This window comes from Myotis myotis, unplaced genomic scaffold, assembly GCF_014108235.1.
Source record: "Myotis myotis isolate mMyoMyo1 unplaced genomic scaffold, mMyoMyo1.p scaffold_m19_p_1, whole genome shotgun sequence".
NCBI lineage: Eukaryota > Metazoa > Chordata > Mammalia > Chiroptera > Vespertilionidae > Myotis > Myotis myotis.
In genome coordinates, this window is record NW_023416313.1 from 3396026 (window position 1) to 3422967 (window position 26942).

The 26942-nt window shown below is 54.9% G+C and overlaps 1 protein-coding gene across 1 annotated transcript in view; it reads right to left on the reverse strand.

Moving 5' to 3' along the window:
• STK32B (serine/threonine kinase 32B) overlaps nt 1–26942 on the reverse strand; it is a 124127-nt gene that overhangs the window by 76367 nt on the left and 20818 nt on the right. The window contains exons 2-3 of the mRNA XM_036328649.1: nt 14534–14589; nt 1158–1309 (exon numbers count right to left, since the gene is read on the reverse strand). Coding sequence (XP_036184542.1) covers nt 1158–1309; nt 14534–14589 — 208 coding nt within the window. The remainder of the gene's footprint in view (nt 1–1157; nt 1310–14533; nt 14590–26942) is intronic.

Genomic DNA, 26942 nt, shown 5'->3' on the forward strand with positions numbered 1-26942 from the left:
TCCTTTGTCCTGGTTGTCATAAGCCCGAGAGTACAAAACAGCTCTGCTTCAGGACGCGTGAAAAATTGCTCTGAGAACTCAACTTGGGCCGTCACAGGCTTGGGAGCACCCATCACTCATCCTTTAGAGACAAAGAAAGTTGTCACGAGACAAGCCATGCCCGGCCTTCGCCTGCACCCGCTACAGAGCAAGTCAGCGAAATCGCCGAAGCAGGAGGGCTGTGTCAGGCTTTCCAAGGCTGCCATGAATCACCTCCTCGCAGCCAGCGAGATGCAGAGCTGGCATCCCATTCTTCCAGAGCCGACAGGCAATTCCTCACTGTGCGCCCCTCCCACCCGGGAGGGGGGGGAAGGGGGAGGGAGGCAGCTAGCACAAGCCCAGCTCAGGGACTGGGTCAGCGCCGCCCGCTGGCGTGCGGGACCCTGTCAGACTCCCAGAAGCAGAGGGCCCAGGCTCAGCCCTTGCTCTTGAAGGCTCCTGGCCCGAGGCCTTCGTGAGCTGGACAGAAGGCACACCAGGCCCGGGTTAGAGGGAGCCGGGGAGCCAGGGGAGGCGGAGTGTCGGGAAGAGGGGGTGTCACCTGCGCAGGCACCGAGGCAGGGGGGCATTTCTTGGAAGCAAATTTAAAGCAGAGATAGTAACTGGATGGGATGGAAAGAAGGTTCCAGAACCTGGTCCCGGCTGGCCTGTGGGCTGGACTCGGAATTTGGAATTCAGGGTGTCCACACTGGGCAGCCATCTGAGTCCTTCTCACCAGCTTTGAAAAGTTCAAGTCCCCAGAAGACTGGGTTTGACACTCTCATCGCATTCATGTGTCCTCAGATGGACAAAAACTTCTAGGTCCATTCTCACCTCAGAGGCATCAGGTAAGAAAACGGAATTAACACTTAAATTGAGCGCACGCTTACAGACTTCGGCGGGAATGCAGTTTACAAACTGTTCATCGGGAAATGTGCTCTGCAAGGCATTGGAACCAGAAAGGCTCATTCCTTCCTCTTTACAGACAAGATGTCGGCGGGCAGACCTGCATGGGCATCCGGCTCCATCAGTGGTTTTGGGGTGCGGGGCACTCACCACAGGCTGACCAGGAAGGGTTTGGGGTACAGGGCACTCACCACAGGCTGACCAGGAAGGGTTTGGGGGTACAGGGCACTCACCACAGGTTGACCAGGAAGGGGTGCTCCAGGCCCTGCATGATCTGCAGCTCCCGGAACACATTGCGCACCTCGTCCCGCTCCACGCACTTCTGCTTGTTCATGTACTTCATGGCGTACATCTGCTTCGTGTCCCGCTTCTGCACGATGCACACCTGGCGACAGCAGAGAGGACAGTCAGGCCAGAACGCCAGCAGCCCTCCTGCAGGTCTGCCCCGTGGCTCGGGGTTCCAGTCTGTCCTGCGGGTGGAGCGGCAGCTGCAGAGTGGAGGGGTTGTGCCGGATTGCTAATCGGTTAAGCTCAGGCTCGGCCAGGGTGAGTGCGGGGAGGGCACTGTGCCTGCACCCGGAGGCATCCCGGGCCTCCCCCCCAGGCACCCCTTCCACCCACCAGGCCTCCTTCCTTTGCTGAGGACCCTCGGCCAGCGATGCTGGAGGGTTAAGGCCGAAGGAGCGACCCCTGACCTGAGCTGGGAGCAGGGCGCCTACACCCCAGGCCGCTTGCCCATGGGGCGGGATGAGCCTGGGTTCCCGGGAAAGAGAGTTTGCCCACCGGGAGTCACTGCCCGATGGCGCCCCTCGCTGGCAGTCCTCCTGCCTGCCCCTCCCTGACTCCCGGGGCCGCAGCCACCTTCGCTCTCCCTCCGCTCAGGCTCACGCCGCTGGGGAGCAAAGATGTGGCAGCGGCAGTCCCAGCAGCGCCCGTGGACGGAGCCCCTCCAGTAGGCCAGACGCTGAGCAAACTGTCCCCCACCACTCAGTCCCCACGAGATCCTCACGGATAAAGCCAGTATCTTCCCTCGAGTGCGAGGGGCGCAGCCCCCAGCGGACCAATGCTCTTGCCAGAGTTCAACCAGCTGCTAAATAGCAGGGCCGCGTGCCAACCCCAGGGCTGACTTTGGAGAGACTCCTTTACTGGGGGCAGCGGGGGGGGGGGGCGGTGGCAGGGAGGATGGACATCAGGTCAGAGGACCCTCGCTGAAGGAATTAATGCAGGGGTGGGGGTCGGGGGGCATGAGAGGATGGCAAGATGCAAATGGCAAAGAAGAGGCGCCCTGCATATAACACAGGAGGCAGAGCCCGGGACACGCGGCCGGGAGTGAGGGGCGCGGAGCATCAGCCGGGCCAACACGGCCTGCGCACCGTCCCATCCGCCCGACAACCGCGAGGCCCCGTGTGCGAGCCCGCGGCGGCCACAACGCGTACCACCAGCTGGCGTGGGAAACAACACACTATCTTGGGGTCTGGAACCAGAAGCCCCACATCCAGGGGTCGCAGGGCTGCACCTTCCGAAGGCTCAGGGAGGGTCCTGGCGCCCCTCCCACCTCCTGGGGGTGCCCTGGGTCCTTGGGGGTCCTGGGCTCACAGCTGTGGCCCGTTACTCTGCCGCCAGCTGCACTGGCCTCTCCCCTGTGTGTCTGTGTCCAGGTATCACCTTCTCCTCTGGGCACCAGCCATACTGGATGGACTTCGGCCCCCCCAAACCAGGGTGACCCCACCTTAACTGCATCCAAAAGCCCCTTTCCTCATTCAGAGTGAGCCCCTCTCCGCGCTTCCAGGAGCTCCTGCACTCTGGGGACACCGCCTCGCTTGGCAGACAAAGGAAGAGGCGGGTGGGGGGGCGGTGGGGGGGGGTAGAGCTTCCTCAAGTCTCAGGACTCAACCCACATGCTCCGCCGCCTCTTCCACCAGGCCGCTTCCTCCTTGAGATCAGGGCCCGGGACACAGAGCGCCGGGTGAAACCACGGGCCGAGGCCGGGCCAAGGAGCTGGGTTTGCTCTGAGTGCCGGGCTGCTGTTCGCTGGGATATCGGACCCCCGTCGGCTCTGCGGGGCCGTGGGTCTGTTGGGGCCCATACCGGACAAGGGGGAAGCCTGAATTCTACTCCAGCTCCGGCTCTGCCTCTGAGCCTCCTCTCAGCCTCCGTCTGCACTGAGTTGGCAAAACCCACCCTGGCCGCTGGCGGCACTGAAAGAGAGTAGTGGGACCCAGGGTGTCACTGCCCCGCAGCATTAGGGGGACAGTAATGTCACGTGAATTTTAATGCCTTAATGAGCACAGTTCACAACACCTCCAGCGGCATGTTTCCAGGCAGTAAAACGCATGGCATAACGGCCCATGCAGCTCCCTTTTTCAGTGACCTTGAACCTGGAAAATGCCAGGAGGCCAAGGTGTGCTGCACAAAAGCAGCGGGGTGCCTGGTTCTGTGGGGGGTCCCAGCAGAGCCTTCTGGAACCCTGGGCGCTGAGACCCACGCCCGCAGGCAGATGCACGGTGGGCTGGTGGTTCCGCTCATTGGCACGTCTCCCTCCCTCATCCTCATTTGTCTCCGTGGAAGAGATGGGCAGTAGACCGGGTGATGCCGGGCTGGGAGCCTGCGGTCCAGCCCCAGGCAGCTGGGCTGTGAAGAGGCTGGGTCCTGGCCTCTGACCCTCATCGGCGATGACGATGGCTCTCACCGCCCAGGACAGGCAGGAAGAGGGTGACACGCACAGCAGCTCAGAGACAGGCATGGGATTAGATGGGATGCTTCAAAATTAAATTAGAATTCCAAGCTCAGAGTAGAGCTAATGATATTGGAATAGGCTTGAAAGTCTGACTTCAGGACGAGATGAAGTCAGACTGCACAGGTAGTTGGTTGCCCTGGCCGATTTGGCTCAGTAGATAGAGCGTCATGTCGAGAACTGAAGGGTCCCAGGTTCGGTTCCAGTCAAGGGCACATACCTCAGGTGCAGGCTGGATCCCCGCCCCTGTCAGAGCTCGTGCAGGAGGCAAGCGATCTCGATATCTCTCTCTCTCTCTCTCTCTCTCTCTCTCTCTCTCTCACCCCTCCCTTCCATTCTCTCTAAAAAGCAATGGAGGGGGGAAACAATCCCCTGGTGAGGATTTTAAAAGTAAAAAGGATGTGCCCAGATCTGACCCTACAGCCTGGGAATGGGACCCTCGGCATATTCTGTTCCCTCTGCTTCAACACCCTTCCTGCAGGCGTCACCTCCTCCTGACCTGAAAGCCCCCTGGCCCGGCCCTCAGGCCTGAGCTGGAATCCAAGGGGGAACTAAAGGTCACTGGTCCTGGGTCGGCCGGCCCAGTGTGGCCTCCGCTGGCGGGCGTCCTTCCTGCCTGCACTCAGTGTGGGAGGAGGGGCTCTCAGTCCCCGGGAACCACGTGAGGGCGGGAACCTGCGGAACCTGCAGCCTTTCAGCCTCAGGAGCCGGGACGGGTGTTGCAGAGGGACCCTGCCCCGGCCCCAGGGGCACACGTTACGGTGGAAGAGCTGGTCCCACGTGGCACCTCCGCTCCGTAGCGGGGCAGCCCCCAAGAGCTCGCAGCTAATGAGGCGGAGAAGGAGCAATCTGGCCACAGCCACTCAGGCTGCTGAAAGGCAAACACCCAATTAACACTCCTCATTAGTCTAATTGAATCAGGGACCGATGTCGTCATTATTACAATTCATTGGGACAAACAAATAAATGCTGGCTGGTGTGGATTTCGGCCATGTGACCTAAGACTGGCAGGTGGCAAGCACACCTCACATAGGAACCCGGGGAGTGGGTCCCACGTCAGCGGAGAATAGGGGTACAAGAATCTACACCCGCGGCCTCTGGTCTCTGGGCGGACTTCACGCTCAGAGCGAGGGTGGTGTCGCCACACACCCTGCTGCAGAGGGCCCGCAGCCCTGTCCTTTTCCAAAGCTTCCTGTGGGGTCCGCGGTGCAGACCAGCTGGGGATCACTGGGCTGGAATCCTCAGGACGGTCTTTGGCTGGCTGCACCTTCGGTGACCTTGACGGCCAGACTCTAACCCCTACTTTCAGCTCAGGCAAGCCAGCTCTGACGACCCCAGAACCAGAGGCTGGAGTGGAGCTGGGACCCAGACCTCCCATGGACCGGCCGGCGCTGCCCCTCCCCTGACTCAGCTGACCTTCCCGGCCCTGCCCCCCACCACTGCTGGCACGTGCCTAGCAAATGCTGTTCATTGAACAAACAGCGTGAGTGTGACATTAAAGGGCACTAATGTTTGCAGGACCAAGATTCTGAGAAAACCACAGATTTGGGGGTGGGGGGGAATCAGGGTTAAATACCATTACTAAGGCGGTGAGCCTGTGGGGTCCATTGTTCAAATGTCCTTAGCCGACAGGAAGGCTGTCTCTGCAGACAGACTGCTAACTGCCCAGCGCATCCTCCCTTCCCCCCTATAACAGGACAACAATTTTCTTCATGGAGGCAATGTGCGCCATTAATAAGGGCAACCGGAAGTAACCACAGCTCTGCCAATGGAAGAGATGAGTCTGCTAGAGGCTTTCTGGATAGGAAGAAGCCAATAGCCACTTTTCTCCCCTCCACCACTTTCTTGTCTTTCCTGCCTGAACACAGTTGTAATGTCTGGAGCTGCAGCAGCCCCTTATGTCCACGAGGCCAGGGGCATCTCCGAGATGCTGAACCTGCTGCCGGGGAGCCATCTACCTTCCGACTTCCTGTTATGTGAGAAAAATAAACCCCTCTTCGTTTAAGCCACGATAAGGCAGGTTTTCTGTTTCCCACGGCTGGCCACGTGCCCATCTGATGCACAAGTGCTGGGCACCACAGTCCCCTGAAGTGCTCAAGCTGCTGGGTACTTGATTCTAAACTGTCCTCAGTCAGCTTATAAAAAGGGACAGCGCCACGGGGAGGTTCCCTCAGGGTGTGTCCAGCTCCTCTCTGAGCCACACTGACCCTTCGTCTCTGCGTTCCAGCCGGCGCTGGGCCAGGCTCGCTGGTGTTCACCCGAGGCGGCACAGTAACATCTCGGAGAGGAGACAAGGTGAGTGAGGGCAGGTGACAGACGGCCTTAATGACATTTAAATGACTGAACTGCATTTCCCACAACCCATAAGCTGAAGCCCTGATATGTGGTTACCTTAGAACGTGACTGCATTTGAACAGAGGGTCTTCAAATAGATAATTAAGTTAAAACAGGGTCATGAAGGTGGGTCCTGATCCAATAGGACTGGAGTCCGTATAAAAAAGGGGAAATGTGGAGGTGGACACACGTAGAGAAAAGATGATGTGAAGACGCGGGGAGAAGACGGCTGTCCGCACCCTGAGGAGAGAGGCTCTGAGGAGGTGTGGTGGCCGACCTCGGCCTCTGGAACCGAGACAATGGAGAACTCCTGCCGGTTATGCCCAGTCTGCGGGGTTCGTCATGGCAGCGATAGCAAACTCATGCGGTTGGTGTTTGTCCCGAGGGCGCTGGGGAGCTGCTGAAGGGTTTTAAAAGGGGACCCTAGGGATACAATTGTGAACGAATAAATAAAATAAAGACTAAACAAACAGCAGGGAACATCTGAGCGTTGAGGCGGAAGGGGGTTCTTTCTGATGGCAGATGGAAGAGCGGTGACTGTGGGTTTTATAAATAAATGAAGGCCACTGCTCACACACCCATTGATCCCCTCTGGAGTCCTAGAGGAACGCACGGTGTCAGAAACACCAAGGAAGTCTGGGGCCAGGGGCCAGGGCCAGCCTGGTGCTCCTGACGCCCTCAGGGATAGAATGTGTCGTTGGGGTGAAGCGAGGTTGGAATGCTCCGTGCAGTGGAAAGGCCTGGGAAGGCTCACCCAGCGGAGGGGATGGGACTCATTATGGGAAGATGACAGGAAACACACTTGAGCCATGAAGGCTGTCAAATCGGTCAGTGAGGGGTCAGCCACTCTGGCCGAGGCTACGGCCGAAAGCCATTCAGGAGGGAGCCTGCCTCCCGGTGATATTTAGCTCTTAATAACGCGAACCCGGAGCCAGCAAATTCCTCCAAAGGACGCCTCAGGCCAACACAACCTCATTAGTAGCAAATAAGAAAATATCTCATTACAAGGAAACGGACCCCACCCTCTGGAAGAGACGTCTGCGCGAACAGTCAAGGCTGCCAGTGTAAGCATCGTGTTTCAGAATTCTAAAAGCGGTTCCTGCGTAAAGTAACAGCTCCCTTTTCAGGCTCCGAGAAGCGAGGCCACTTGCCAGAGTCCCCGGCTTGAGCCAGCGTTCCAACTCAGCTGTGTCAGCCTCGAGCTGAGGCTCTCTGACCGGCATGCTATTGGCTGATTAGCTCGTCACTTTCCCGAAGAGCAACTGTGTACTCTGAGTCCCCGCTTAGCAGACAGGGACCGCACATGCTTCCACTGCCCCTGCCGCAGGGCCTTTGCGCCTGCTGTTGCGTTCGTCTATGGCAGTGGTTGGCAAACTGCGGCTCACGAGCCACATGCGGCTCTTTGGCCCCATGAGTGTGGCTCTTCCACAAAATACCACGTGCGGGCCCACATGTACAGTGCGATTGAAACTTCGTGGCCCATGCGCAGAAGTCGGTATTTTGTGGAAGAGCCACACTCAAGGGGCCAAAGAGCTGCATGTGGCTCACGAGCCGCAGTTTGCCGACCACTGGTCTATGGTGTTCTTCCCCCCAGATCTTCACATGATCAAAGAAAGCAGCCCTTGCCAAAACTGGTTTGGCTCAGTGGATAGAGCATCGGCCTGCGGACTGAAAGGTTCGATTCCGGTCAAGGGCATGGACCTTGGTTGCGGGCATATACCCAGTAGGGGGTGTGCAGGAGGCAGCTGATCGATGTTTCTCTCTCATCGATGTTTCTAACTCCCTATCTCTCTCCCTTCCTCTCTGTAAAAAAATCAAATATATTTTAAAAAAAGAAAGAAAGAAAGCAGCCCTGCCCTCCCAGGCCACTGCACTGTAGTATACTCTCCCACAGAGCAACGACTGCTGCTGAAACACCGTGTGTGCTCACTGTTTGCGTGTCGCCTGTCCCCCCACAGGACTGTCAGCTCTGTAGCATCATGAACCTTGTCCAGCTGTTGGTCACACACAACCGCCTGGAACAGTGCTGAGCAGCGGCCATAAACGTGTACCGTCCACCGTCCACCTCACAATCCTGCTGTGCGTTTTCTGAGTGCTACCGTGACCACGAAGGCCAGCGACTTGAAAGATCAAAACGATTCCCAAAGACTATTTTTAAGGGGGGGAAATACCCAAGCAAATGTTTCTGAACATTCATGCCCGGCCGGCGTGGCTCAGTGGTTGAGCGTCAACCTATGAACCAGGAGGTCACGGTTCCGTTCCTGGTCAGGGCACCTGCCCAGATTGCAGGCTCGATCCCCAGTTGCCGGCGTGCAGGAGGCAGCCAGTCCGTGATTCTCTCTCATCATTGATGTTTCTATCTCTCTCTCTCTCCCTTCTTCTCTGAAATCAATAAAAATATACATTAAAAAAATGTTTCTGAACATTCAAACTGATAAACACGCATGTAAAATCGAATCCCTGCTTAATTCCGCAGTGGGCTTGTTGCAGTCTGGGCCCTAAATTGGTTAGTCTGCTATTAATCAACTATTTCTTTCACCCCATAAATTGACATGCAGATGTGGACGTCTGGAATGTGGAATGAGACGACATAATATGCTTGCGTTCGGAAATGATCACCACGCCTGGCCAGGCGGCGTGGCCCGGCATTGCCGTGCGTGCAACCCCTGCCCAGCTGCACGGGGCTTCCTTTGAGGGGCGTGAAGGACTCTTACCCTATTACTCAGCGCCACTTTCTGCTGCTGCGTGCGCACACTGCCTCCGGTGAGTCCATGAACTTTAATTAACTCCCCATCAGTTAGGCTCCCACCCTCCGGCTCTTGAAGGGGAGGGTCCGCTGCCAATCCAAAAAGGGCGGCTTTGAAGCAAACTTCTCGGAATGCTCTCCCCAAGGTCTCCTCCTCGCTCCCTGGCAGGGCGTGAGGCCCGGTTCCTCCAAGTTCACTCAGAGCACACTTCACCCCGGATTCTCTCCGCTGGCCCAGCATCAGGGGTCAGGAGAGAGTGCCAGGGGTGGACTGGGAGCGCTGGAGGGGGCGCAGCACGTGCAAAGGCCCTGAGTCAGCAATCGGTCCGGCATGCTGGAGAGACAGGAAGAAGGGCTGGAGAGGACCGAGCAGGAAGACGAGGGCCAGGGCGGGTGTCTGAGAAGCAGACATCAGCCAGACGCAGGGCCTCCGGGGGAAGAGGCTGGCATGAAGAGACGCGTTTATCTGAAGCAGCGAGCATGCCATCCACTCCGTGCTTGATGCCTTCAGCGGCTGCTACATAGACAGGGCTGTCTGCTCCTTCTCTCTCCCTCCTCATGCACTAGGCAGCGCTTACCGAGCCTTTACCACGCGCTGAGCATGAAGCCAGGTGCCGATGGGATGGGCGGACGATAAGGACCAGTCCCGAACTCTCGGGAGTCTGGAAGTCTGATGGCGGAGGCAGACACTGCTCAGCCACGTGTGCTGTGAAGGCTGGCGAGGCAGAGCCAAGAGAACCAGGCTGCTCCCCGACACGGCCCTCCAGGTGGGCCCCCCCCGCCCCCCCCGAACCTTTCCAGGGCCCACCGGCCAGTGCCACGCAACCTAATTTCAAGACTTGTTATGACCCCACAACCATTCAGGCAGTCTGGTGCCCAGATAGGAGGTAAGGTCAACAGAACAGGATCCAGAAGATCGCCCACTGTACAAGGCATCTGACCTTTCATATGAACACCGGAGTGATCCACGAAGCAAAGGGCTTTTTCTCAAGAAATGGGTATCCAGATACCAAACACATGAACTTCACCCTTACTTCACATCAAACCGAAAATGTAATGCAAAGTGAGGGACAGAGCTAAACCTACCAGCTAATCCATAAAACTTTCACGAAGCGAACACAGGAAAAGAGCATGGTGACTTGAGTATGTTTTCTTGAGCCAAGTTTTCTTCTACAAGACACACAAAGCCATAGCCCGGAAGGAGAAACCCGATAAACTAACCTCATCCAAATGGAAAACATCTGCGCACGGAACATACACTAAGGAAAATGAATAGGAGAACCACCGCTTCGTAGAGAATCGTCTCATATCTGACAAAGGACGGGTACCCAGACATGTAGCCCACACTCAATAACTATCAGTCAGCCCGGCCAGCATGGCTCAGTGGTTGAGCATCCACCTATGAACCAGGAGGTCAGGGTTCGATTCCCGGTCAGGGCACAGGCACAAGTTGAGGACTCAAGCCCCAGTGTGGGGCGTGCAGGAGGCAGCCAATCAATGATTCTCTCTCATCATCGATGTTTCTATCTCTCTCCCTCTCTCTTCCTCTCTGAAATCCATAAAAATATATTGTTAAAATAAAAATAATTATAAATCACCCAATTTTTGATGGCAAAAAGTTATGAATAAAAACTTCATAAATAGACATACAAGACTGGTTATGAAGCACATGAAAAAAAATGTTCGTCCCCACCCTGGTGGGTTTGACTCAGTGGATAGAGCATCGGTCTGTGGACTGAAGGGTCTCAGGTTCAATTCCAGTCAAGGGCACATGCCTGGGTTGTGGGCTCAATCCCCAGTGGGGGGCATGCAGGAGGCAGCCGATCAGTGATTCTCTCTCCTCGTTGATGTTTCTCTCTCTCTCTCCCTCTCCCTTCCTCTCTGAAATCAATAAAAATATATTTTTTAAAAAAATCCATCCCCATTACTCATCAGGGAAATGCTAGTGAAAACCATATGAAATACAACTAAACACTCAGAATACCGAACGTGAAAAAGACTGGTAGCACCATGTGTTGGCACGGATGTGCAGCAAATGGAGGCCTTGGTAGGAGCAGAAAACATCACCACCGCGTTGGAAAGCCTTTTGGCAGTTTTGCACAAAACTAAACAAATGCCCGCTCTAACGCAAGCAATTCCAGTCCCAGATAGCATCCCCAGAGAAACGGAATCATGTTCACAAAAAGCCTGCAAGTTTTCCGAGCAACGCTCCCCAGACAGCCAAACCTAGACACAGCCCTGGAGTCCATCATGATGAAAACGGATTAACAGACCGTGATATGTTCAGAGAATGGACGACTATTCGTCAGCAGAAAGAAAAAAGTGCTGATACACAGCAAGATGGACGAATCTCAAAAAGCATCACGCTGCACAAACATTATGCAACATGCAAGTCATCCTGAAGCCTTCCTTACACGAGGAGCACGGACTGCAGGGTCCTATTTACATCACGTTCTAGAACAGGCGCATCTAATTGATCGAGGGGGGGAGGGGAGGGGGGACAGGTGAGCTCTGGCTGGAAAGGGCCAACGGGGGATGAAGGTAATATTCTATATCCTAGGCTATACTCATGTTACACAGGTGTCTGCAGTTCTCAAAACTCAACAAATGCAAACCTAAGATTTGTGCATTTCACCGCGTGTGCGTTGACAGCAAAAGAAAAACTACAGACAAATCTCTGCTGAAATAATTGGGCTAAGTGTGCAGATATTTGCAATTTACTGTAAAACGCATAAAAGGTCAGATGGATGGATGAATAGAACAGGTATTTCATAGAATACATCTTGGACAATGTTCACTGCAGGACGTAGAGGGTGGATATGGGTGTTGGCTATAAAACCCCTTCAACTTTGCTGGATGTTGGCAAATTACCACACCGAAGTGTCAGGAAATATTCGATCGCCATCGAGGCCACCTGCCCTCCACAGAAAGGGCGTTCTGTGAAGTCTGCCAAACTCACCCCTGTGCGCCCACACCTCCCGGGCTCTCCTCCATCGTCTTCCCAGACTGGACGGTACCTGTGTGTCTCTCCGCCTCCTGCCTGCGTCTGAGAGAGGCACAGAGGCAGGCACACGTCTGGTTCACCGTTACGATCTCAGAGCCTGGAACGGGACGCAGAGCCGCATGGTCCTCTGTGTGGCGGGCAGAGGGGCGGGCGGGGGGAGGGACGGGAAAGGGAATGGATGGGTGGATGGGGGAGGGATGAAGAAACCAGCCTGAGCCGGTGTTGGGTCTGATCAAATAACTGGATCGAAACCCTCGCCCCGGGATCCGACCATCAGGCGCTTCACAAAGGGAACGCCACTGGCTTAGACCACACTCCACTTGGCGAGACCATTCGCTCTCCCCTCCGGAGTTTCCCGGAATCCAGACCTAAACAGAGAATTCTCTGCCCAGAAAAAGCCGCCTCGAGTCCTTCAAAAGCCGCTGACTCCCCGTCGGTGGGGGCTGGTGCCATTTGGGGGCTCAGCCCACCCGGGTATCCAGATGACCTAATAAATTCATCATCCCTTACCACTTGGGCCTCGTGCGTGCCTCCTTCGGCGACCCTGACCGCCGGCTAGCTTTGTATCAGTTCTCCACAAACCACCAATCACAGGACAGGACACGGAATCAGAGCGAACCCTACGTCGAGGCTCCTGTGAGACTCAGGGCCGTGTGGTTTTCCAGAAGAACAAGTGCCACACAGACCACGAGCCCTGCCAAGCCTTGCCCCACCGTTTACCGACAGGGACATGGCGCACATGGCGAGATGCTCTGGGGACTTAAAGGGACACCACAGCCCGGCCTGTCCCCGTGCGAGGCTTCTTTCCAAACCAAGGCCCCTCCGTGCATGGACCACACGGGCTACTACTCCTACCTCCTTCCAAAAAGCACGCGTAGTTCACGTCTCCCCTTCCCCCCTCCCTGCTGCCTGGGGGGGGGGGGGGGGGGGGGGGGCAGGTGCCTAAGCAGAGAGGGACTCCGTGCCGCCTGAGCCGGGGTTTGGTTCGGTGCTGGGAGCACCACGATGTGATCTCATTGATTTACTGACCACAACAGCCCGATGTGGAAAACACGGACACGTCCCTTTTCGTGCCCTGCACGCTCCGAAGCCCTTGCCGACCGACTTCCCAGCGATGGCAGCCGCCCCGGGGCAGCCCTTGTTTGCTGGAGGGCACGGTGTCAGGATGCGATGCTCCTGTGAACACAGATCGCCCGTGAGCTCCCCTCTAACCCAGAGCCAACCCGCAGGGTGAGAGGAGGTGGAGATTCGGATGGAGAATCAGCTTCAGATAAATGAATAAACGTGGTCGACAGGCACAACAAAAGCCTTAAGAAAGAAAGAAAGCCCGGCCGGCGTGGCTCCGTGGTTGAGCATCAACCTATGAACCAGGAGGTCACGATTCGATTCGATTCCCGGTCAGGGCACATGCCCGGGTTGTGGCTCAATCCTTAGTGTGGGGCGCGCAGGAGGCAGCCGATCAATGATTCTCTCTTATCACTAATGTTTCTATCCCTCCCTCCCTTCCTCTCTCTAAAATCAATAAAAAAATTTTTTAAATATATTTCTTTATTGATTTCAGAGAGGAAGGGAGAAGAAGAGAGAGAGAGAAACATCAATGATGAGAGAGAATCATTGATTGGCTGCCTCCTGCATGCCCCCTACTGGGGATCGAGCCAGCAACTCAGGCATGTGCCCTTGACCATAATCGAACCTGGGACCCTTCAGTCCGCAGGCTGACGCTCTAGCCACTGAGCCAAGCCAGCTAGGGCAATTTTTTTTTTTTTTTTTTTTTTTAAAGAAAGCAAGCAAGTCTGCAGGATGCTACAACATGGATGCATCTTGAGGACGTCACCCTAAGTGAGATGAGCCGGTCACAGAAAGACAAACACTGCAGGATTACAGGTCAGTGAGGTGTGCAAAACAGTCAGACTCACAGAACCAAAGAGGGAGCTGCATTTGCCAGGGCCTGAGCGAGGGAGGGAGACATGGGAAGTCACTGCCGAAGGGACATAAGGGTTAGTCCAGCGAGACGAACAGCCTCAGAGGTCTGCTGTCCATCCGTGCACCCAGTCAGCACAGCACACTGCACGCTGGCAATTTCATCGGGAGGGTAGAGCCCATGCGAAGTATTCTTTCCAAATAATTTTTTTAATAACATGCGTGTGTTGCCAGTTCAGCTCAATGGATAGAGCGACGGCCTGCGGACTAAAGGGTCCTGGGTTCGATTCCTGTCAACAGCACGTACCTCGGTTGCAGGCTCCTCCCAGCCCGGGCCCTGGTCTTGGCGTGTGCAGGAGGCAACCAATTGATGTGTTTCTCTCACATCAATGTTTCTCTCTGTGTTTCCCTCTCTCTTCCACGCTCCCTAAAAATCAATGGAAAAGTATCCTCGGGTGAGGATTAACAAAATAAAATAAAATAAAATAAAATAAAATAAAATAAAATAAAATAAAATGCCTGTGGGCAGGAAGGAGCCGATGTGGGCCATCTCGTCCGTCTGTGGGTTTTTTCCACTCTCCTTATTTAGACCCCAGAGAGAAGAGCAGCATCAGGGATCTTGAAATAATTACCACTGTGATTCACCTAACCCGGGGCGCCGCGGGGAAGTTAATTTTCAGGATGAAATTACAGCGGGTCCAAAGGAAACCATTCCGACTTCCTTTCACATTTCGAACGAGGCAAGCCCAAATCTTTCCATCCAGCAGGGCCCAGCGACCCACAGAAAGCCAGGCATCCACGCACGAGCCCAATGGGTGGGAGGGGCTTGGGCACTTTGCAGATGAAATTCTGTAAGAACCATCCTTCTTACCTTTCCAAAACTCCCTTTGCCAATGGCCCGCAGGATCTGAAAATGGTCAAAGTTAACTGCAAAAGAAAAAGGGGGAGAAAAAAAGAACAAGTCAGACTGGCCAAACCTCGGATTCGTTCTAGAATGTTCTTACCTACATACCTGACCATGTACTCCAACGGCTTCTCGTTCCCACTGCATGACCTTCGCCACGGCAGCACCCACCCGAATGGATACTTCTCGGCATATCCCGTCCCGCCCCCGATGCATCCATTCGGCCGCGAGCGCCTCCCCAGTGGGTGTGGAGGGGAAGGGCTGGCAGAGAACTTGACACTCGCATTACCGATTTCTTCTATGTGCTGCTGTGCCCTTTGCCAGGGGGCCTTTCCCCACCTCGTCCACCTGGCACTCAGCATCAGCTTAGCTAGTCCTGCCTCCTGCCGCGAAACTCTGAACCCCCAACTGCCATGACCACGTCCTGGCCCCCTCCTACGTGGATGCCAGCCTCAGGCGCGGCCGTGGGGCGACTGGAAGGTGAGGACGTTGCGCCCACACTCTCCTCCTGGCATGACCCTGTCTGGTGCCCCCTTCACGCACATTTCCCGAGGGGGCCCCCTTCTCGCTCCATCCAGTGCCTCGCTCAGTCTGGCTCCTAGCCGTGCCCCTACAGCGCAGCCACACGTGGCCACGCCCCTAAACCCCACAGACGCCTGTCTGCCTTCCCCTTGGCCTCGCGCTCCTTTCTGAAGGTCCTGCCTGGCATCCATGGCAGGGCACCCTCTCACTTCCCACTCCTGTTGCACCCACAGCCTCCTCCTCCCAACCCTCACCCACCGGAGCCCATCCAGCCCGCACCCTAAACCTTCCTCTTCTCACGGGCACAGCGGCTCCCACCCCCACCGACGGCCACAGCTCTGGGAGGCTTCTCTGGTCCCCAGGCTGTGCCCACGGATCCCTGCCCACCTCACAGCGCCTCCTGGTGGCTTCCAGCCACCCCACCCTCCACAGGCCCAGGGCAGGGCCCAGGATGTGTGGTTCAGCGTCATCTGACCTCACAGGCTCCAAGCCCAGAGCTCACCCGTGACCCCTCTCTCCCGACCCCACAACCAATCCTTCTGCAGGAGGGTCCACTGCCCCTGCATAATCACTATGACAGGCACCCGAAACTAACAGAATACAGAACGTCAGCTGTCACGGAAAAATACAATAAACAGACAGATAATCCGTCTCATCCCCGGGACCCATCTAGGGAGGGGACTTCCTCCCTCGCCAGGCGAGACACTTACTCGAAGGCCACAGACTCCCAGGCACGCAGGGCTGCAGTGGCCACTCCCCGGGGAGAGCCTGCACTCGGGAGAAGCGTGTATGCATTGACCCCAGCTGAAGGCTAGCAGCTTGGCTAGCAGCTTGGGTAACAGCTGCCCCGGCAGCCCCACGGCATCCTACTCACAGTAAGTCTCTAGCCAGCATCCATCCACTCACCCACCCCTCCTGGCGGCCCCGCTCCTCTGTGGTCCTAACGCATCCCCGCTGACCGGTGCCCGCCCGCCTCCCTCGCTCTTCTACCTGCGGCACACGGGGCAGGCGCCCGCATCGCTCCACGGGGGCTTCCCCTGTGCCCGGACTCCGCTCTGCCCCCACACCAGGTGGGGCATGCCCGGAACTGGAACTTCCCGGAGCAGCCCTCACCCGTGGCGGATGGGCATGGGAGGGCCACTACCCCAAGTCCCTCGACCACAGAGTGGATGAGGCGCCTGCCACATGCTCCCCAAAGTCCGCAGGTGCCCACGCGGTAACTTGCTCACTAACACCCGCTCCCCCCCGCCTCCCCTGCCCTGTCTCGCCGCCCCTCCCTGCTGGGGAGCCCGGGGTCACCTCCTACCCAAACGACTTGCACGTGGGCCTGGTCTCGGGGTCTGCTTCTAGGGAGACCAGACTGAGACAACCCCTCAAGGAGCCCGTCCACACGCCTCACTGTGTCGCAGGACCCTGTACACACCCTTCCCAGCTGTGGCACCTCCTCTCACTTCCATGTCTGCGCGTTGGCTCCGTGCCCGTCTGTAACAGGGCACTTGCCCGTCTGCGTTTCCCCTGTGCCTCCGTGAAGTAGCTGTTCCATGAACACTTAATTCATTCCTGACAGGCAAATGCGTGAATGAAGGCCTGGCCCTGGGCACGTGTCTTCTCGCCTGGCCTCAGCCCACCCCCACCTCCCCCACCCGGAAAAGGAGGCACCTGCAGGGCCGCCTCCAGCCCGCACAGCCCGCGGTCCTGCAGCCCCGGGCGCGGCATGATGAAGCGCGTGGCTCTGTCTCGGACGAGGCTCTGGATACCACCGTGGCTGCAGCCTGCGACAGTATGACACGGGAGCCGGAGAGCGTGGCCGTTAGGAAGGCCGGAGGGAAAGGAGGTCTTTGCCGCTAATGACGGGGTGCAGCCTTGTGCGGCGAGGACATTGGGAGCGTTTGCATATAAATTGCCTTTTACAGTTTCCATCCTTCAAAACTAATGAGTGTTTCCGACTTAAACAGAACGATTCTCTCCTAATTACTGTTTTAGCCACCCTGCCGGTTTTTCCTTATGATTTGTACTTGGGATTCTGGGAGGCAGAACGATGAGCAGCCTACTTCCTGGAGCCAATGACCCCCTTCGATCTTGAAGAAGAAGAAGAACAAAGTCCCAGGAGTCCAGGTGCCAGATCTGAAGCTACAGAGTCGGGGAATTCAGGCCGCAGACCGTCTGCCCTGGGACTGAGGACAGGGAGAGGGGCCAGGCTCACAGATACGCAGTCGGTGCCTTTGAGACGGGGTGACCCGCAGTCACTGCTACTGGAAAGGATGGGTATGAGTCGATTGTTGCAGAATGGACCCCAACACTGGGCCACGCCTCCCTGTATCCATGACACCCGGCAGTCCCCACCCATAATGAACGTGGGGTTGACCACTGGCCTTGCTCTGGCCACAGGGATGACAGCAAACATGACATACGCAGAGGGTGAAAAGAGCTCTCACACTGTGACATGCTCCCTCGTCTCTCTCAGATCCCCACCTGCATGGGAACCGGCCCAAGCAGCCCTTCCCGAACATGCCAAGCCCTGGGGAAGGGGGCGCCGCCACCTCAGAAGCTGGTGGCCCTGAGCAAGCCCCACCCCATTTGCCAATGTGTCCAACTGTGACCAAAATAAGTGGAAGCTGTTTTGAGTGACTGAGCTTTGGGCGGTTTTTGTTAACGCAGCGATAGCAAACTGCTACCACAGTCTTCAACAGACAGCAGTGAGTCAACTGGAAATAAATAATGTCCCTCTCCCCCACCCCATCTAGCCCATCAACTCCAGAGGGATGGGCCATCAACAATGAAAGGTAAGAATGTAAATCCCTAAAGGTTACCCACGAGCAAAACCTTTGCAACTCATTAGACGCAAAGAATTTTGAAACAAGAAACAAAATGCGCCTCACGGTTAAAAAGCACAAGCTCGTTATGTTGGCTACATTCAAGTAACAAAACACATCAAACATCCAGAAATCAGTAAGAAGGGAGACACCCCAACTTGAGAAATAACTGGCAAAGGACTTCATGAAAGGAGTACCAACTGGTCACCATGCACATGAAAATGTGCTGGGTTGGCCCGGCCGGTGTGGCTCAGTGGGTAGAGCGCTGGCCTGTGGACTGAAGGGTCCCAGGTTCAATTCCAGTCAAGGGCGCATGCCTGGGTTGCAGGCCCGATCCCCAGTAGGAGGCATACAGGAGGTAGCCAATCAGCGATTCTCTCTCATCATTGATATTCTATCTCTTCCTTCCTCTCTGAAATCAATAATATATATATATATATAATATATATATACATATAATATTATATATATTTTTTTTTTTAATGTGCTTGATTTCATCACACATGAGAAAGCTACAAATTGACATCACAACGAAATGTCCCCACACAACCCACCAGAACGGCTAAGACAATAAGGAATTATAACGAATACTAACTGTGGGCAAAGATGTGGAACAACTGGAATTCGCAGATGCTGCTAGTGGGAGTTTCAATTCGTTAAAAAACCACTTTGCAAAGCCATCTACAGGGCCCATCAGGGCTGAGCACGCCCGTGTGGCCCTGCCGTTCACGCCGGGTCCACATCCGAAATGTGCAGGGACAGCGAGACCCGCGTGCAGGACACACACGGGGCTGTCCCGGCCTCAACCTGGAAACAACCCGATTCCCACCAGCAGCATCACGGAGAGGCCGCGGTATACGCCCGCCCTGGAGCCCGGAGCGCCAACCTGAAGAAAGCATCCGCAAGTACCTGAGATCGCACAGGTGACCCGCAGAGCAATGTCGAATGAAAACGTCCCCACAAAGGACACAGCCCAGGGGGGCCTGTATGAGAGCCGGGCCAGGAAAGACCAGCCGCAGGGGAGGCAGGCTGGGCAGTGGGGCCCCTGGGAGCAGGTGCGCGGAAGGAGCACAGGGGCTACCGGGGCCTAGTTATGTGTTTGCTGATGGGAGCAGAGCTCACACAGGTGTGCTCACCTATGCCAACTACCTGGGACAGGTCATACGATTGGCGCAATAACCGGTTCATCTGTGATGCTTCAGTAATAACTTAGATAAAAAAAAAAAAATAAGACCGAAACGTATCACAATGCGTGGCATTTACAAAAACCAAGTTCAAAATCAGCTTCAAAAAAAGGAGACAGGAAGAAACGAAACCCAGTATATCGCACTGGAATGCTAAGGAACCAGCTCTTCTGGAACCGGATGAATACAGGAAAGAATGAAGCGTTTGTCCTGCTACTCTCTAGTAAGTGTCATTCCAGGGTCACCACATAGCAAAGGGGACGAGGTAGCGCTCATCCACTTATTAAACACAGAATAATCGACGGTTAAAATTTACCACTGGCAATTCCTCAGTTAACGACTGATTCCGGCAACGGCCATGGATGGATGGCAAACTACTAGGCAGGAGGCTGTGAGGGATTTTACAAGAAAGGGATCAGTCTGTCACTTCCATCCCACCGATCAATCCTCGCATCACCAGTGAAACATCGACATCGGAGACGCTGCCCAGCTCCTCCAGGAAAGAGGGCATGCCCCCAAGTATTACACTGAAATCGGAGACGCTGCCCAGCTCCTCCAGGAAAGAGGGCATGCCCCCAAGTATTACACTGAAATCGGAGACGCTGCCCAGCTCCTCCAGGAAAGAGGGCATGCCCCCAAGTATTACACTGAAATCGGAGACGCTGCCCAGCTCCTCCAGGAAAGAGGGCATGCCCCCAAGTATTACACTGAAATCTAGCCCACGCTTTACATTTTAAGATCGACAGGACATACAAGGAGTACATTACATGACACCATAAGGAAGCAATAATAAAATCCGGTACATGAAACATTTTCCAGAAAAACCTGCCTCCTTCTCCAGTAAATAGCATGAAAAAGCAATGGAGAGAGAAGCAACCACTACAGGTTAGAGAGGTGAAGGAAATGAAGACACAGAATGGATGGAGCTTCCTTTGGATCCTGTTTTCATAAACCGTCAACAAAAGGCATTTTGGGGCAATGGAGGAAATTTAAATACGGACCCAACAATATTAAGTAACTACTGCTAACTTCACTCTCTCTTATACCGTATGCAAAACTCCATCCCACATAGCCCTAGCTGGTTTGGCTCAGTGGATAGAGCGTCGGTCTGAGGACTCAAAGGTCCCAGGTTCGATTCCGGTCAAGGGCATGTACCTGGGTTGCGGGCACATCCCCAGTAGGGGGCGTGCAAGAGGCAGCTGAATCGATGTTTCTCTCATCGATGTTTCTAACTCACTATCCCTCTCCCTCTCCCTTCCTCTCTGTAAAAAAAAATCAATAAAATATATTTTTAAAAAAACAAAAACAAAAAACTCCATCCCACAAAGGTTGCAGATCTGAACATGCGTGGTTAAACCCCAGGTTTTCTAGAGGGAACTGGGAACACAGAAAACTTCGTTAACGTGATCATAGTTAACAACTGAAAACTTTAAACATGCATCATGCTTAATGTTAAACCCTCAGAAACACTTCCACTGAAGCCAGGAGGAAGAGCAGGACGCCATCTATTACTGATGCTATTCAACAATTCAATCTACTGGGGGGCAATGGGCCGTATCCTTTGCCAATGGGATATCTCCACGATCTCAGAGTAGGCAAAAACCCTTAAGCACCAACCATAAAAGACTAATAAAATAAATTTAGGAATATCTGTTCATCAGGATTCACCATTAAGAGAGTAAAGATGCACACTACAGATCAGAAGATCTTTCTATCACAAAGCAAAGACCTCCATGGTCAAGCATCTATCCTCAGTAGGCAGAGAACAGTCAATAGAAAGACAAAAGCAATAGAGGAATCGGCAGAGACTTGAAAGGCACTGCATAAAAGGACATCTGAATGAAAAGAATCACATGAAAAGGTATTCAACAGTATTAGTGACGGGAAATGTAAATTAAGACAGCAATTAAGGGGCATGACACACCTACCAGAACAGCTAAAATAAGAATGACAATGACAATTGTCAGGGAGGACTCGAAGCAAGGAGACCCTTGCTGGGCAGGAATGTCAATTTGGGCAATTGGGAAATCGAGCAGAGGGGTAGCCTATGACTTCAAAATGTTCCTCTAGGACATATACCCCAAAATGAACGCTATTCTGTGAACAATGGGCATCCAGATCAGAAAAGAGAAACATAACGTACCATGTGCACACCATAGAACGCAGCAAAAATAAAAATAAAATAAAGCTACAGAAAACAGCATGGATGAAACTACAAACAACGTTGAGAAAGGGAAGGCAGAGGCAAAATAACAAATATTCCTTGATTCTATTTATGGAAGGTTTGCGACAGGCCACACTAATCTATGGTGTTAGAATTCATGACAAGGATTCCTCTGAGGAGACGACAGGGCAGGAGCAGGAAGGGGTGTAGGGTTACTGCTAACGTTCTGGTCTTTGATTGGCTGCTGACCACATGGGCACGCCCACTTTCTGAAAACATACCCACCTTTACACTTAGGCCTTGGGCACTTTCACATCTGCAATATTTCAATGAAAAAGTTAAAATTAGGGCCCATTTGTAATGCTTCATAAAACTCTTAGCAAACTGGGAATATAGTAAACTTCCTTAACCCAGCAATCTATATGTATAAAAGCCTAACCGACCGACCGACCAACTGACTGACCAGTTGACCGGTCGCTATGACACACACTGACCACCAGGGGGCAGATGCTCCATGCTGGAGCTGCCCCCTGGTGGTCAGTGTGCTCCCACAGCCAACCTCCCGTGGTCCCTCCCCCTGGCTGGCCAGGCCCTGATCGGCCCCTATCGCTGCCCAGGCTGAGGGACCCCCCATCCATGCACGAATTCATGTACAGGGCCTCTAGTAGTTAATAATCAAAAACCTACAACAAACATCATTCTTAATCTTAAAACTTTAGAAGCATTTCCACTGAAGACAGGAATAAGAGAAGGATGCCTTCTATTACTGGTGATATACATTCATTCAATCCATTGTGGGGGAGGGGAGGGAATGAGCCAAAGATATGTGTGGCCAATACCCTTTCCCATTCTGGAATCCTCAACAAATAATAAATATTTCAGAAGAGGTTCAACCTCACTAGGACCAGGAAACGCAATTCTAAAACCTCATCATATGGCAAAAATTTTAAGTCTGATAGTACCAAGTGTTGACCACAGGTGGGCAAGCAGGAGCTGCCGAAAATCGCCGGTGGATCTGCAAATGTTACTCTTCTCGGGACCAACCTGTCAATCAACACCTCACCGATTCCAAGGCCGCACACACACCCTGTGGCCGGCAATGCCACCATTTCTCAGTGTGTCTTCCGTGGCCAGTGCCCCCAGACACGCCCAGGCGTGTGCACAAGAAAACCCAAACTGGAGCGTGCCCACCTACCGTCCGTAAGGGAGTGAGTCAGTGAACCGTGGCAATCACAGGGAACACGGCCGAGCCGCTAACACAGATCAATCAACATCAAACATCACGGGGAGTGAAAAAGCAAGATGATCTCCTTTCATTGGGGTGGAGTTTAAAAATAGGACCTATTGCTGTGGGCTACACATTAGGCAAAACATAAACAACCCACGGAAGGGCCTGTGGTGGGGCGGACAAGGGGCTTCTACTCTGTCTACGGTGTTCCTCCTCCCGCCGGGGAGGAGAGGCCGCTGTGCGCCGTAGCACCCCCATACTTGCCTGCGTTTGACACATTTCACTAAAAAGTCATTAAGGACAAGAGTGATGGACTCATGAAGGCCCAGCTCACGAGGGACTGTAGGCGTGTCCCTTCCAAACGGCCTGGGTGGGTGTGTCTGGTCACCTGAGGTGTCACCACTTCCGCACGACTGTAGGGAGCCAGCGTGCGAGTAGCCAGCTCATCGCGGGGCCCGGCAGCAAACAGAAACCGGAGTGGCCGCCGGCAGCTGGCCCAGAACTCGGCACCGAGCGCCTTCCTCCCCCCGAGGGTCCCATCGGGGACCACGGGCTTCAGGAAAGCAGCCATTTGTCCCTTCTCCCCCTGAACAGGCTTTGGAGCCTCATCCTCTCTGTCACACTGTGACACTGCTCTGGAGTCCTGTGATGCGACTGGGCTGGAATCCAGCTCGGAGCGTCCGTATCTAAGGACAAGAGAGGGGCCGGCCACAGCAGCTCGCCAAGTGCCCAGGGCGTGGACCCACCACGCCCGGTCCTCTGGGAAGCTGTGCCAGTGTCCTGGGGCCGCAGCAAAGTGCTCAGAGCACAGAGGTGCATCCTCTCACAGGTCTGAGGTCGCGGAGGTAGCGGAACGGGAGGCTGTGAGGGGGACCTGCCCAGGCCTCTGCCCCACCTGCTGGCATCTCTGCTGTTCCCTGATTTGTAGACGCATCACCCCAATCTCCGCCCTCATCTTCACGTGACTTCTCCCTGTGGGCGTGTCTGGGTCCAGTCCCTTTTTATAGGGACACCAGTGCCCTTGATCGGGGCCACCCTGATGGCCTCACTTCCTCCTGATCACCTCTGTGAAGGTCCTCTCTCCACAGGTCACGTCCGGAGGTCCCAGAGGTTAGGGCGGCACTAGCTGAATTTCAAGATGTGTCACCCATCACAGGGAGCCGCCCTAACCTCTCACCAAACCACAGACCTGCCTCTGCACAGCTGGCCTCGGTGCCACAGCGCTTTCGGGCACAGGGACGGGGACAAGGCGGGGCGAGGGGGCGGGGACATGCTTCTCGTTCACCAGCCAGTCCCCAGAACCCAGATCAGAACCTGGGCGTGTTCACTAGAAAACATGTCAATTACTTGTTAAAAAATAAATGAATAAAAAGTGCCTTTGGCTTCTGTCCTTTGGGTGCTCGCCGGCCAACAGCTCTCAGCGAGCCTCTTCCCCCGCGTGCGCTGACCACTCGGGAGCAATGCCAGCAGCACTGGCACCGCCGCGCGTCCCGCTCTCTCTCTGCCGGGCACTCGGCCGGGCACTTCACAGGCAACGGGCCGCCTCACTCTCACCTCACCTCGCCAGGCAGACGCAACCAGCTGCGCCTGAGCACGAGGAGGCCAAGGCACAGTGGCGTGCAGTGACTTGAGGGGTCCCTGTGCCATGAGGTGGGTCTCTCAGGGGAGGGCGGGGCTGTGTCCGCCGTTCCGCCCGCCCTCCTCCAGCTAAGGGCAGTGGCTGGCACAGAGTGAGCCCTCGATGAACACGACCATCTACTCGAGTGTTAGAACCAGGACACTTTTTCCCCTAATCCTCATCCGAGGATATTTTTCCGATTGATTTTTATAAAGAGTGAAAGAGAGGGAGGAGGGGGAGAGAGAGAGAAGAGAGAGAGAGAAACATCAATGTGAGAGACATATCGATTGGTTGCCTCCCGCAGGTGCCATAACCAGGGACAGGGATGAAACCCGAAACCGAGGTACATGCCCTTGCCCAGGAATCAAACCCGAGACCCTTTGGTACGCGGGTCAACGCACTAACCACTGAGAGACCCGGCCAGGGCAGAACCAGGACGCTTTTGAGAATACAGGGGACACTGAGCCGAGGAGGCACTGGAAAACCCGGACGGCTCCCAGCAAACGGAGGGAAGGTTACGTCATCAATAGAGGTGGAATGAATGAACTCAGGCTGTTCCCTGAGGGCCCGGGTGTTAACCAGCACACGGCACCCAGCGAGATGCGTCTGCGAATGGAGGGGCACGGTGTGGGCATCTGCTAAAGGAGCAAACTCCTCCATGCAATTCCACAGCCGTTCACTGCAGAGGGAACTTCAGTGGTAATTTCATTACTGCGGCCTGTTATTCAGCCCCAGAGAGTAGAAATGCAAATGAAAGGGATGCTTTGTATTTAAAAAGGAAATCTTTCAGAAGACGAAGTCATTGTAGTCAGTAATTGGGGTGCACGATGGGATAAAACGTCTATGCTGTCGGAGACGATGACAAAGGAATCATTTCTATCCTCCCGGTCTTGGAAAAAACAACGGAATTTCCAATGAACTTTCAGATCAATAATGGTCTCAATTACCCATACCCTTTCGTGAGCCAAACGCCTTTTCTATTGGCATAAACAAAAGAGGTATTTTAGTGTTTCTTTCTTCTTTCTCCCCCTTCTCCTTTGCCTTCTTCTTCCCGCCCGCCCTCCCTCCCCAGCCCTCCCCTTGGTCTCCCAGAAAGATATGAATTCCGGGCTCAGGGCACCAGACCTCACGCAGCGGAGCAGGGCAGCCCCTCCCGGGAGGCCACGAGGTGCCCAGGTCTCCCGGAAGGACAGCATCTCCGTGTAAAGAAAGCCTGTCCTCCTCACCAGCACCTCCGACAGCACCATCTCACTGATCAGCGCATCTTCTCCGGCTTGGACACCTCCCGTGGCCCGTGCCAGTGGCCCACCCTCCTCTCAAGGATGCACATCATCGCCCTGTGATTTAGCGCCTGGCATCAAGAACCCAGGGGTCCCCGAGCACGCTGGCTGAGCTTCCAGCTGTGTGACCTTCGGCAAGGGACTCACCCTCTCTGTGCCTCACATCAGAGGTTGTGGATGGAAATGCTGTGATTTTTTTTTTTAACTTCATTAGACACTAACCATTAAAATCTGAACATTTCACATAAAGATCCAGATATCTGGCTTCTGCAGAAAAGCAATAGCCTGCACCCCCAGCATAGGTCCCCGCAGGGCAACGGTTTGCTGGAGTTGGGTGGTGGCTGCCCCCGCTGCTGGGACGGGCCCTCCCGGAACTCCTGTGACTTCTGTCCCCTGAAGGCAGCAGAGAGGGGCCATGACTTGGCACCACACTCATCCTGGGGTGGTGCCTGTGTTTCCGGGCCATTCCCTTTGCCTACCATGTCTCCCAACCGTTACCTTCTGAAACTGCAACCATCCTCCGAGGCCAAGTTCACAGACCGCCTCCTCCACGAAGCCTTTCTCTATGCCCCCAACTCCTGATCCGAAGCAATCCCCCTCCTCTCCCTTCCTCTAACCCTACACTGAGCCCTGCCATATGCTTTCCACTCCTGCCTTAAACTCCCCTTAGCAGGGACACACACACACATACATACACACACAGCCAATGCAAACCTCTTGAGACCAGAGACCCTAATTCATCTGCGTTCCCCAATTGAGCATATGATGGGCAGAATAAGCCCGCCCCCCGCCACCCCACCCCAAAGATGCCTATGATCCAACTCCTGAAACTTGTGAACGCTGCATTACCTAACAAAGGGATGGATGGAGGCTGCTCATCAGTGAACCTGTAGATAGGGAGGCGTATCTGGGTTATCCTGGTGGGCCCGATGTCATCACAGGGGCCTTAGGTGTAGAGGAGGGGACAGAGAAGTCTGTCAGGTGATGCAACAGCGGAGGCCATGAGGCTGGGCATGCGGAAAGGCAAGGCATGATTCTCTCCAGACTCTCCGGGAGGAACCAGCCTCACTGACACCTTGATTTAGGCCCCGTGAAGTCCACTTGGGACTTCTGACCTCCAGACGCTAAGAAACGAAACTTGTGTCAGACCACTGGTGATGGTAATTAGGGCAGAAATGGGGGCCTACTATACCCTCTTCTCACACAGTAGGTACTAACGTGTACACGCCTGTCGATGCTGAATCCCACAGCGTCTTCTTTCCCTGGGTCCCGGAATCACGTAAGGACAGGATGCGCTGTCCCTCACCCCACACTGTGAAGTCCCGGGGGTACACACTGAGCTGCTGAGAAACCTGCTGAAACACAGGGGCAGCTGGGACGTGGGAGAGCCATGCGCTGTGGCTCCGGAACGCGGAGCTGGAAGCCTGCCCACCCTGGGAGCGATGGCCTCCCTGAGTGAGTGATTTCACCCGGACGAGGCTCAGTCTCCTCGCCTGTGAAATGGGACTGGCACAGCTCCTGACAGAGCGCTGTGAGCCGTGCCTGGTACACACGGGACTCGGCCCAA